This window comes from Haliaeetus leucocephalus, unplaced genomic scaffold (assembly GCF_000737465.1).
Source record: "Haliaeetus leucocephalus isolate CR32 unplaced genomic scaffold, Haliaeetus_leucocephalus-4.0 Scaffold656, whole genome shotgun sequence".
Classification (NCBI taxonomy): Eukaryota; Metazoa; Chordata; class Aves; order Accipitriformes; family Accipitridae; genus Haliaeetus; species Haliaeetus leucocephalus.
The window spans coordinates 6,043,390-6,056,687 of record NW_010973092.1 but is presented as its reverse complement, the minus strand read 5'-3'; the positions used below and the strand labels follow the sequence as shown (position 1 = coordinate 6,056,687).

The window sequence follows — 13,298 nt, the reverse complement described above, 5'->3', positions numbered from 1 at the left end:
CAGAGAACACCCACTGGTTTCCCATTTTCTCTTTGGTAGAACAACAGTTCCCAGAAGGCTTTTTCTGAACAGTTTCAATCTATTCTGTTTTCCCTAAGAAAGCCTGCAGGCCCTTTTGGCTTTGTTGTATCAGAATTATTAAGGGCTTTAAACAAAAAATTGCTAAAGTTTATTGAAATGACTGTAAGCATATCTTAATTAGACAGGGACATAGTATTGATACCCAGATGGTATTTGATTCCAGAATTTTTGAATTAGGATTAAAAAGAATACACAGTGAGCTTTAAAAGAGATACCACTGAGGAATGTTTGTAATCTCTCAAATCACATTCAGCCCCAATCTGTTAATTTGGTTTTAATTATGGACAGATATTGCCCATGTTAGTCAAATAGTGCTTATAAAAAATGCAATATAAGATCCTAATAAAGGAAAGGAGAAAACATATTCATAATAAAGCCAAAAAGAAATTTTAAAATGTCTGTAACTTGGGGTAATTTTCAAGAGAGCACCCAACACTTTTCAGGCTGTTTCACATTTAAACAATGTGGGATTGCTACTGGGCAATAGCAGCAGCTAGTCTAAACTAGCTTCCAACGTGGCGTCTTTTTTTTTCCATGCAAAGGACTTGTCTACAATTGCAAATTACTTCAAATTAAGCTAAGGTGTGATTTTTTAAAGGTTAGATAAACTTCTGAATAGCTCCAGGTTGGAGCATGAATAAATTTCTGTTAGTACTCCTGGAGGGTGGACTAGATCCTTAATACAGAAATGGCTTCATCTAGCTGTAGTAATGCACAAATGTGGATGTGCACAGAAGTCCGAAGAAGACATTTTTAGGCTGTTTTGAAAGTGGATTAAGCTAATCTCATGAAGGTGCTCTCAAGGGTCAATGCTTCTATGTGGGAGCCACTACAGACTAGCTCTTTAGCTTCAGTCTCACCCTGTCTTATTTCTCATGACTTTGCTCATGTGGAAAAGGGTCATGGGACTTAAGAACCTTATTGCAATCCACCACTGGTGACATTTGGGACGTGGAAGCACTTGGGCACTCAAGAGTTCACCTGTGATGTAACTGTGCTGGCTCTCTCTTGTGCGGGGCAGTTTAGGCATGGAGCACGACGGCCAAGGGAACAGATGTGGGGATGAAGTCCGCCTGGGGAGCATCATGGCCCCCCTTGTGCAAGCCGCGTTTCATCGCTTCCACTGGTCTCGTTGCAGCCAGCAAGAGCTGAATCGATATCTCCAGTGAGTAGCTGTTAAGCAGCCTCTCTCTTTTGATTAGGAAGCATGTAAGAACAATTCTGCATCTAGCATGTGTGCTTTATCCTTTTGTTAGTTACTAAAATGGGATTGAATAAAACAAACGAAGAATCCCCCCTGTCCTGTTGGGAATGAGATGCTTTCCCAACGATTGCAAATAAAAATGCAAGTGCTCAATTAGTTTGATTTCAGTCCATTTAAAATTGTTCTAATTTCATTTACATCTTTTCATTTTCTGGACATTGCTAGTATATATGGTGACCTCTCAGCGGTTATGAGAAGACACTATTACAAATCTCATTGCTAACTTTCTTCCCTCCCTAATGTAACCTCTAGCTGGAGGAGTGCCTATGCTACCCAGCAGCGTGGTGTCTATCTTACAGATACCAAATTTGGCTTCAAGAGCCATTTGTTGCTTATGATACCTGTCCATGATAAGATGGCGCTGCCCGAAGAGGAAATTCTGCCCTTTAAGCGCTCAGGACTTTAATAGATATCTAGAGAAAGATTGTGGTTCTAAAATTAATTCTTCAGTTGTTACTTTTCCTTTAAGTTCACTAAATGCAAAAGCTGTTTAAACAGCTTCATCCGTGTCCCTTGCCTTGCCTTTGAACCTGACACTTCGAGCGCTAGACCTGCACTGGAGTTCCCTGACAAACTCTGATGTCTGTGACCATGTTTTTGCTCCTTACGGAAAAAAATCTTCCCCTTGTTATGTGCAAGTTGTACAGAAAAATATGGGGAAACTACTAGGATACCTAGCAAAACCTGAAAATGAGTAGGAAAAAGTGCAGCAAATGCATGAAGTAAATGTGAGTCAGTCTTTTTGGTCAATATTTTTATTATCTTAGATATCTTAGGTATGGCAATAAGGAATAAAAATATTGTGAGGGAAGTGTGATTGTTTCAATTAGCAAGATCCATTAGAGCTTCAGCCATTAAATAAAAATCATCTGGCTTAGAGGACTGCTTTACATTCTTTTAAATACAGTTATTTTTAAATATCTTATAACAAAGCAGAACAATCGTTTGCTTTGAAGTAAATCTAACCTCAAAGTTCTGCTTTCAGCTATTGGTATCTTCAAGGCAACCTGAATGATTGCCAGAATAGACTCGTGTATGGTGTCCTCATGTCTGTTAAGTAACTCGGAAACATTTCAGAGATACTGTCGATCATGTTGGTCTTGTGAATTAACCAATGATTATACCCTGTTAACCATTTGGTGATATTAGCATCAGTCCTCTGTCCTCCACACAACTTCGATGTGATGCTAGTACAGCTAGTTACAGGCCGTCCTCACTTTTTAGGGGGAGAGGAGAAACTCCCATGTTCATCACAAAGAAAGGAAACTTTGTACAAACTATGGATGGAGCTGAGAGCTACCAGGAGAAACAGATAGAGGGAATTAATTTGAGCATTTAATGCAGGCAGGAAAATACACGTTTGTAAATGAGTCGCTGCTTGTCAGCAAGGACGCAGGAAAACTGCAAGCTTAGTGGTAATCTCGGATGGTTACCCTGGCCTCTGCTTCTAAAACTTCACTTGAAAGACAGTTGCAGGCAGCAAGAAATTCCACAAATGGAAAATTAATTAAACTTTCTTTTCTTCTTGGTCTCATGTGGATTCTTCCTTTGATTCCTTTCACATAAGGACCCTGGAGACTGTTAGGAATTTACCTGCAAGCTAAATGGAAATTACAATGCAAGGGCTTCAGAAAAAAATATGTAGAATCCATTAAAGGTGGCTACACCATGTTAAAGTTAATGTAAGCATAATTGCAATATTAGCTGCTCTTCACGACCAGCATCTGAGAAATCGTAGGCTCTATTTTGTTTGGAACAAAAAGGCAATGAAACCACAAACACTATGCAAGTCTCACAGCCCCATCTGTTACTGTAATTTTTGCCTGTTGCAGTTCCTATGATTGTCTGCGTGATGATCCCTTCGAACATGACTGGCCTTCCCTTCCACAGCTGCCAGGAATTCACTACTCCATGAATGAGCAGTGCCGTTTTGATTTTGGTTTGGGCTACATGATGTGCACAGCTGTGAGTACTTAAGTTTGGCTTCTGCTATTTCTCATCCAGGAGTTTTGTAAGTGTCTCTGAAATGTCCTTAATAGGGACAGTGTACTGAAGCCCGCAAGGAAAGATGTTGTGCCCACTTAGCTGTAAGCATGGAATAACAACTGAATGTTGACAAATATGTTATTTTAAGTATCTCTGTCTTTTTTTTTTTAAACTGGAGTTACAGAAATAATAACTCTGTAGTTTCACAAATAGCCGTAGACTTCAAGCAAACAAGCTTGCTGCATTATTGAGCCTCCTGTTGCTGGCAGCTAGTTATTTTGCTACAAAACTCCCACCCAGATGTGAAGGAGATGGATTTGGTGGCACATCTTGTAGTGCTAACACAGGACAGTATGCTTTTATGATCCAATTTTATGGAAAGCGTGGTGCATTTTGATGCCTAACATGAGAAAATAAGCGTGACAGTGAGTAGAGCAACTTGCAAGGACTCTTGATGACATGGTTGGCTCTCTTGTACCAGGAAAACAAGAGACAAAGTCTAAATTTAAAGCAAGGCAAGATTAGTGCAATTCGCAGTGGATTGGCCTCAGAAAGCAGAGTCTTCTGCAGCAGGGCTGCGCCTCCCACCTCCAGCTCCTCAAGTAGGACAAAATATTAAATGGAAAGAAATGTTTTCAGCTGGTGTGGTAGCTGCTTAGACGTAACATTTCTGCTTTCATTCCCATCTGCAGGAATATGTGTGCCCAGTGGTATCTCTAGATGATGAGAACCTTTAAAGCATCAGCTATAGTACTGTGTCTTGACACAATTCCTACTGATGCTGTCTTGGAAGAATGTCCCAGCCAAAGAGGGTCTTTTCTTACAGCTGTTCTCCAGAGCCTGGGAGACGGAGGCTTTCTCTTCTTCTTTGTTAAGAATAGCCAGAAGCATGTCCAGACATCATGTTTTAGTGTATTGTGTGGTGGGTGGTTCTCATCCTCTCCTATACAAGCTCTTGCATTATAGGTAGAATGTCAATTTATTCATTGGATTAGGGTCCTGAGCTCAAATTTCCATCCTCCTAAGAAGGTGATTGCAACAGCTGAGCTACAGTCTGAACAGCTCGTTTCCTTCTCCCATGAGTACTCAAGGATTTTTTGTTTTGTTTGCCAAAAGAAGCAGCACCGTTTGGAGAAGCTGTAAGAAAAGGCAGCGTGTGTCTTCCCGTCTGGGGGAACTGGTTTCCCCCTTGCCCAGCCTGCCTTTGGTCACTAGTGTAAAACTATTTTTGCCTGACTATTCTGTCGAATACAGGTGGGATCTTACTTCAGAGACACTGATGGTTTTGCACAAAAGCTCGGATATGCTCAATCCACAGACACTGCAGCGTTCCTCAGGAATCAGTGATAACAGCTGGTGTTTTACAGCTAGGAAAGGAAAAAACCCACCATGCTGCAGCTTCTGTTGCAGTTGCCAGTGGGAGCTCTCTCAAAGCGTCGTCCACTCTGATTTTTCTTGTGTTTCAGTTCCGTACGTTTGATCCCTGCAAGCAGCTGTGGTGTAGCCACCCTGAGAACCCCTACTTCTGCAAAACAAAGAAAGGGCCTCCGCTGGACGGGACCATGTGTGCACCAGGAAAGGTGAGAGCGGGTGCTGTGTGTCCCCACACGCTCACGTGTGTTCACGTGTGTTTGTGTGCAGTTGGGGATGTTCCCCTTAAAGTCAAGGGGAACAAGAGAAGAACCTATTTTGAGGACCTGAAGTCCACTAAAATGTGGGGGAAACTCATGAATGCTGCTGAGCAGCGTGAGGGGAGGAGGCAGGGGCCAGGGCTGGTGTGTCCTGCACAGCAGCTCTGTGACCATCAAACCCCATCCTCAGGCAAGTCATGGAAGTATCTGCAGATCGCAGATACTGGAGATGACAACCAAGCTAAGGCTGCTGCGGTGGCCCCGAGGGAAAGGATGGATGTGGGAGTTGAGTGCCAGCTAGAGAGAGCCAACAGGATGGCAGAGAGGGACTGTGAAGAGAGAAGGGCAGATCTGTGGAGGTGGATTTGCTGGCTCGATGAGAGTCAAGGGCGGCACGAGGAACTGTGGAGGGAAGGTGCGAGGTGGCAAGAGCTCAGACAGCTCCGACCCCTCGGCCACCTTGCTGGGCTTGCTCCAGGTCTTAGCTATCCTTCTGTGGAGGTCACACTGTGCTCATAGTGGATCTGAACTCCAAGTCCTTTGAAGTCTGCTGAAGAAATCTGGCTTCCCTGAGCTTTGGATGCAGTCACTGAGAGGGAGAGGAAGATGTTGCTACTTGGAAAGATTTTTTGTAAAACCCAGTGGATGACATCATTTATGTGATAAATGAACTGTATTAGCAGCTGTTATGGTTTGAAATGTCTTTTTTTATGAAAACCTAATATAATGCTAAATTAATTCCTGAGCAAGTCATGCTCTATATAAACCACTCCCTTCTGGTTTTCTCTTCTTTAGATTATTCCTGTTATAACAGCTTTGTTTCTTGTTTAAATATATATATATATCTTTAAATTACAATCCAAAATCTTAGACAGTTTCTTTGGATTCATTTTTCTATAACTTGATTTTTGTGTTAAAAATATTCATGAAACCCTCAGAAAAATAGTTATATTCCATTTTGTTGCATCACCTTCTTCCCCAAGCCATTCATTGATATTAGTATTTGAAAAGAAATGAGAAGAAAAAAGAATTTGTAACCATACAGTTAAGGGTCTGTCAGTGCTTCCATTATAAACAGTTTGTCAGGATATTATGCAACTCAGCTGTAAAAATTTTCTCTGGACTGGAACTTGGGATCCAAGGCTTCAGCAGCTTCAGCAAACTGTGCAGACAGCCAGGCTTTTTAGTTCAGTGGAGATGCAAGGAGAGTATGTGCACAGTCTGAAGTTTCAGTAGATGAAAGGACTATGACTGTTTTATTCCCAGAGGAGCTGTCCCAGTTTTTTGATAAATAAACTTACTGCAACCTTCCAGTAGAACCTGAGAAAATGATATAAAATGAAACCCCATTTTGTTAGATAAGGCTCAGCAGCCTGAGCTAGACATTTTTTTAAAGATAGCATGAGTTATGAAGGTTACACAACTGACTTTGTATATCTGAGCTCAGCATTTGACCGGTGTATTTATTAGTTGTTGGTGTTTTTAATACAGGCGCATCAGATCAGTCCTTTTCCATCCGTTCCTTTTCTTTTCATCCTGCCTTTGATTTGGCCTTCCCCTGTTCACTCTCTTCATCGATCTGGACAATACCAGAGACTCTTACCTGGAAGGACGGGGACTGTGAAATGCATGTGTTGCCCAAAGCTGGGACTTAGTGTGGCAGCCTCCTTTAAGACACATCTCCCATGATACCTCATCAGCACATGAGGAAGAGGAAAATAACTCCCAACTTGATCCACTATTTTCTTTGGAATAACACCAGAAAAGAAAAGAATAGAAACATAAGCAATTAAAGATGTTGATTCAAAAAGATCCATTTGTTTTCCCACTTTCGAGACTTGCAGTTTTCATGATTTCATACCACTAATTCCCAGGGCCTATTTTAAGCTCAAACCAATCACAACTCTGCTGATGTGTCAAAGAAACATCCTGGCTCTGCGGCAGCTGAGGGGACCAAATGCCAGAAACGAAAGCGAAGTTCGGGAGATTAACATGGCGCGTGGCGCGTAGATGTTCTCACCTAAGCCTGGTGTTCAGATAACTGATAAGTGGTCTCTTCACTTTCCCAAACTCAGCAGATGCTATTGAGGAGAATCCAGTCCAGCTGCCTCCTTACTAACTGACGATCAAGGGGCACGAACACCTATGGGAGACACGAGATCTGTAGCTCATTTTCAGCAATTACACTGATAAGGGCCGTGTCTCTGCACGCCCAGGCTGCGTCTTGGACCTAGGCACTGACCCTTAGAAATGAAGGGGAGATTAGACTTTCTAACGCTGTCTATATGTGTGTATGTATGCATAAATATAGATGTATATTTAAGTAAATATATGTAAATGTATGTAAGCTCTTCTGTGCATGTGGTTATTTGAAATAAGTTGCCAAAAGAGCAAGGTTCTGCCATTTCAAAAACTTTTTAATAAGTCTCCTTGTGCGAATGGAGACATTGAACAACCGTTATGTTAATTGGCAGCAAACTGATCATTTGCTGGGTTTAGGGATAGAAAAATAAAATATTCTCCTGGAGCTTCCCAGCCAGAGAAGAAAACTACTATTTTGATAGAAACCTAAAGGAAATAAATAGAATATTTTATATTGCTCCCAGCCTGATTTTATTAAACTAGATTGAGTTTTCAATAGCAAGAGGGAAGATTCTGTCAATTTTGTGAAGCTTCGATGATGCAGCAACTTGCAATTACTTCTGTGTCTGAACGGTCACATTAACTTCCATGAAATAACTCCAGTGTTTAAAGGTAAGCACATGGAGGGGCAGAGTCTTAATGTTAAGTCAAAGACACTCCATAAATTGCTATAGTACACCATGCAGATGAGGCACAACTGTGCAAAGCTTAACTCTGCGTAGCATTCTGTGGATTAAAAACCCCCATATGCTTTCAGCTGATAATTTACTTACTTGTATACAATTCTGTCAGCTCCACCGTTAGCCTCAGGCTTCTGAAGCCAGGCAACCTTCACAAATATTCCATCAATTTTTGTTGTTCTCTTTTTTTTTAAACTGTTACTCTTTTGGGGAGACATTTATATCGGCTGAAGTGGCTAACTGCTCTCCACAGGATAGAAATAAAACCCAGAGTCGTTCATGCAAAGAGATCGCATGCTCGAGTCCATCTGCTTGCTGCAGTGACTAACAGACAGGTTTGCACCACCTGAGCCTGCTTTGTTTCTTTTCTTGGAGAGAGGTAAGAGCCTGGTACCTGCCCCTGCCAGCTGAGCTGATGTTGCTCTTGGATTCGGCTCATGTGCCAAGGATCCAGCGCAAACCTAGCAGGTATTCTCCTCGCTTACACCATGCTAATGAGACAATCTGAGTCAAACTTGGAAAGATTTTTTTAGTCTGTCAGGAAAGGAAGGGCATGATTAAATACTGAAATAAATAGATATTATTGAGAAGAAAAATGGACCGAGAAAAAAGGTTTCTGAAAACACTAATGTGTACTCAAAGCAATCCAGATAATTTCCCACTGAGAAAGCTGACCTCAGCTTCTCTCAGAGACAGGAGACAGATGGGTAAGTGTATGCTGTGTTAGTCACCACAGAAACAGTGAGAATACTTGCTTCTCCACTGAAGAAACTTTTACTGGCTCAGGGTAGACTTTAGTGTTAGAGCTTTCAGTTTATCCCTTACAACTAATTATTCTCAAACAGATGGAGCAGAGCGGGCCAGCCTGCATGTGATGGGAAATATAAATAAGCAACCCTCTTCTGATATGATCTCGAGAGAGTGGGGAGAGTGGAGGGCCACCAGCCATGATGCAGTACAGGGGGTTACCTGGTAGAAAACTGGGGTGTCAGGTGGAGAGATAGGAGAGTTGCCAGTTGCTGCCCAATATAAAATAGGTAGAGATATCCACAGAAGAGCTGCGATTTTTTTTCTTGAAAAATTAACTTGCAGATGCGTTAAGCCCACACGAACACACTGGCTCTTTTTTTGGCGTCCACAGCAGTTGTTTCAAAGAACTGCTGAAAACAGCAGTGGAATGTTTTACTGCAAGAGATTTAAGCTTCCTCTCCTGGAAATTGCACTTGTTTTGGACTGTCCTGTTTGCCAGAAAAATAGGCGAGACTGCAAGAAGTCATCTTGTCTTCCACTAAGAAAACAATTTGCATTTACCCATGGTGTTTTTTTCTCATTTTTAAAAAAATATTGCTTTAATATGCTTCACTCTTTAAATGAACCCCCCTGTTTATGAGGGGAATAGTGGTTGAAATTGGCTCTTTTTCACCTCATTATGTAGTTAACGTAGTAGCAATAGGAAGGGTTGGCTCTAGCTTCCTTTATTACACTGGAGATTGCTCCATCTCTGGTTTTACTTTCTCACGCGTTTTCTTGCATGGGTCTGCACAGAGTAAGACTTGGTTGTGAATCATTTTGTTTTATGTAGGCTCCTTTCTTTTAATCCACAAACAAAAAGGCAGAGCTGGGGATGACTCATTTTACACAAATGCTTGTCTCCTAATAGCTCTGTCTCAGCTTCCCGACAATCAGCGTATGACCAGCTTCTCCAGTAAAAATCAGTGCTGCTCTTTCCTTTACGCAGCAAAGTCAGTAACACTTTTCCATGTTTGCCTTCCAGTTCGGGGACCAGTCACAGTGTCAAATAGGTGGTTTATTAGTGGTTGTTGCAAACCCACATCCCCCTGTTCCTGGCTAAAACAGGGAAAAGAGATTGGAAAACACAACATCACATGTCTCTCCCTCTCCTCCACGGAGTCCAAGGGCTGGATCCTGGATCGTCGCATAATGAACATACGCTACGTGGCTCTTGAAACAGATTCAGTGATTGCTGTGGAACTTACACCTGAGGGATGCAGAACCCTGATAAAAGAATGTTTAAGCAAGCACAGATCTGGAGCTGTCACATCTCATCTGCTTCCAAGCCCAGCTGAAATGTGTATTGACAAGCTGATGCATTGCCAGCTTCCCCTGCATCTCTGAATGGTCCCATTGCTACACAGGGCCCGATGACTCAAACTGTTCGTTCAAACAAACCTCTCTAAAGCCATAAGTAAACAGTCCCTGAAGGGTACAGCGCTGAGCTTCAAAACCGAAGAAAGCAAAGGACATATTAGCATTTTGCATTTCTTTCATGCTTTGCTGAATTATCTCTTGTTCTGTCAAACAGCTAAGAAAAATCTGCCCATTACGGCTCCGGAGCAGGATTGGTATAATTGGCTTTGTGGTAACTCATCTATTTCATAGGTTTTGACTTTGAATATTTGAAGTCATGAGAAAGAATGAATAGTTGAAACCTAATTTCTACTCTCTTTTCTATTCCTTGTCCAACCAAATCAGCACCAAAATAAATTACATGAATAAAGAGCCAGTCATTGAGCAGATTAGCGAATCAGTAAGCTGTGTCTTGTCACTGTTTTACTAATGATTCTCTCTTTAAATTCAGCATTATTAATGATTATCCATCACTTTTAAATTTGTCTTCCAGATCACTAATTGCTCTATGCTTAAAAGTGCTCTCCTGTTATATATCTTCTGATTTTGTTTTTGCTGGCAGCATGCATTTAGCCATATGCTCAGCTTGTGCTGCCTGCCAAATTCCTGCGTTCCAGGGCTTGTTAAGCTGTGTAAAATGTTGTTGTTGACTTGAATGTTAAGGAAAGTAAGTGACTGATTGCACTTGTTGTTATAGCCATCTGTGTGCCTGAACCAGAGCTCTTACCCCAACACTAACCGTTAATGCAGACAAACAGCGACAGTCTAATGCAAAGTCATTTGTTGGGCTGGAAATATTTTCCAGCACCCGCACTTCATCACTAGACTTTTAGGAAAGCAGAAATAGTACTAGAAAGGGCCAGAATCTGTGGTCCTTGAGAAGAATTCATCCTGACTTCAGCTGTGAAAAAATTCCTTGATTGGGGTCTGAAGAAATTGGTGGAAAGGCATTGGCGGGTTTCTTCAATGAGAGGAGACAGTAGAGAGTATCAGTACTGAAGCTATGAAGGCTTTTAAAGGAATGTGTAAATACCTTATCGGTTTGGGGAATGTAGCAAATTATGTGTTTCAACCTCTCTAGAATGACTGTATTAAAAAACAGGTAAAAGAAAAGAGAAAGCCTAGTAGAGCGTGATGAATTGTGCAGAAGCGGGACTGTCCAGGGCTGTTCCCTAATGAGTGCTACCTGGCGTTTTGGTCAGGTTTAGTATGGGATCTCCAGGGAGACTGCAAGAGTTCTTTATTTAACAGCACTAATGTCTAAAATGTGAGCTGGCTTTAATTTCATGCCACTTCGCTGATGGCGTTTATTGCAGGAATACGTATGCTGAGTTAGGAGCTCCTGGGCAGGACGGTGCTGCGGCGGGAGCTCTCGCCGTTGCTGCCTGAAGGGGCTGCAGGCAATGGCAGGGGCAGAATTGTACCTTTAGCCTCCAAGATTTGGGATTCTGCCGTTTCCCTTAAACGAATCTGTATTAGTTATGTTGAAATCACCGCTGCAGACATGTGGTGAAGGAATGTAATGCTGAGAGCAGTTTAACGAACTTGGTAGGCTTGAATCCTGCAAGCATATATGTGCAGACTTAACATGCGTAAGTTTATAAAATCTGAGTGAGTTTGGTATCATGGGCACGATCTGACAGTGAGTCTCACTACTTTCTGCTGGAGACATGAAAAAAAATCCAGAATTTGTGCCTAAAATGTTGTACCACAGCCTCTCGTATGGTATAATTTAATCATCTAATTGTTTTGATGTCTAATTTTCTCTTTTAGCATTGCTTTAAAGGTCACTGCATCTGGCTAACACCAGACATCCTGAAGCAGGATGGACACTGGGGGGCCTGGAGTAAGTTTGGCTCTTGTTCTCGCACCTGTGGCACCGGGGTGAAGTATAGGACACGGCAGTGTGACAATCCACAGTAAGTATACATACACCCGTATGTTTTTCTGATGTGGAGCAAATGAATGGTGAGAATCCTTGCTAAATTACTAGTGCAGTAATGCAGTAAAGGATGTTGAGTGGTGCTTGTTAAATCTGACCTATGGTATATGTTGTCAGAAATTCTACTTTTGGCCCTTAGCAAGTCATGAATCATCTTTATTTCTCAGTTTATCCATCCATTAAGCTGGTTAATGCAGTTACAAGGATCTTGAAAGTGCTATTACACTATTGCATGAAGCATAAGTAAAAGTTTAGGGTCCTATATGTGTCTTGTTTTAATATGCGAGTATGAAATAATGGCAATGATTTGCTGGATTTTTTAAAAAAATGCATATACCTTTTTAAAGTTTTTGTTTAATCCACCTTTTAGGATATTTCAACAAGAAGGTCTTAAAATATTTTCAAACTGTTTTCATTCCAAGTTGGAACAAAGCTCCAGAGATCAGAACCTTCCCCAAAGTCAATTTTAGTAATACTGAATAGTTTTGCTCCAGTAACTTATATATGGCCTAACTAGATAATGTAGAATGATTTAATTTCAGTAACACTGGAAGTATACCACATTTAATATAAATTGGTATGTACAAATGATATGAAGTGTATAATTATTGCTGTCTTAGTGCGACATCATAAAATGTCAAGATCCTAACAGCAAGAACTGAAACAATAGTCAGAATTAAATTATTTTACCAGACAGAGTATTTTTAACATTGACTTTCTCAGTTTGTGCTTATAAAGTGATTGAACTTGACTAGTGTTAAAACTCATCTTATCATTGATTAAAAAAAAAAAAGTCAACTTTTATGAAGCAGCATTTTCTGATGGAAATTGTTCTGTTAAGAAAAAATATACGAGTTCTAATTTCAGCTTTTATTACATTGGCAACATGAAAGTGACCTTTATAATTGTGGGCACAGTTTTAGTTGTAAAATCTATTTTCATGTAGGAAAAGCCTAATGTGCTATTGAAAATGTTTTCTGTGTTCCTGGAAGAGGGTGCAAACCCAGCTATGACTCCTGAGCTCTGTGTTGCCAGATCCGACAGTGATCTGATGCACGGCTGCCTGGGGGATGCAGCATCGAGCTGGGCTCTGTTTCTGGATTTGCTGCTGGCTTTGGGGGTGAATGTGAATGAGTCGCTTCATCTGCTTGTGCTTTCCTTTCCTGGGCCACACCAAGAAAAAGGCTTTTCTTGCCTTCATCAAGTGGTTTGAGGCTCTACTTGCAGAAATTGCTTTTTAAGAGCTAAATAGCGACAGTGGGTTTTTAAAGGAAATACGTATTTTCCGTATCAGAAATACATTGCTGGCTTCATCAAGTGCCTGCTGACATGACTGGGAATTAAATTACTCCTCAGAGGATCTGATAGACGCTTGTTTCATGCATTAATGGCAAAACTAACCGTGGGTTTCTCTCCCCGCCACA

The 13,298-nt window shown here is 41.3% G+C and overlaps 1 protein-coding gene across 1 annotated transcript in view; it reads left to right on the top strand.

Annotated features, from left to right (window-relative positions):
• ADAMTS2 (ADAM metallopeptidase with thrombospondin type 1 motif, 2) overlaps positions 1-13,298 on the top strand; it is a 184,417-nt gene that overhangs the window by 151,911 nt on the left and 19,208 nt on the right. Inside the window, exons 8-11 of the mRNA XM_010579205.1 lie at positions 1,103-1,246; positions 3,178-3,310; positions 4,798-4,911; positions 11,706-11,851. Of these exons, the coding sequence (XP_010577507.1) occupies positions 1,103-1,246; positions 3,178-3,310; positions 4,798-4,911; positions 11,706-11,851 (537 nt within the window). The remainder of the gene's footprint in view (positions 1-1,102; positions 1,247-3,177; positions 3,311-4,797; positions 4,912-11,705; positions 11,852-13,298) is intronic.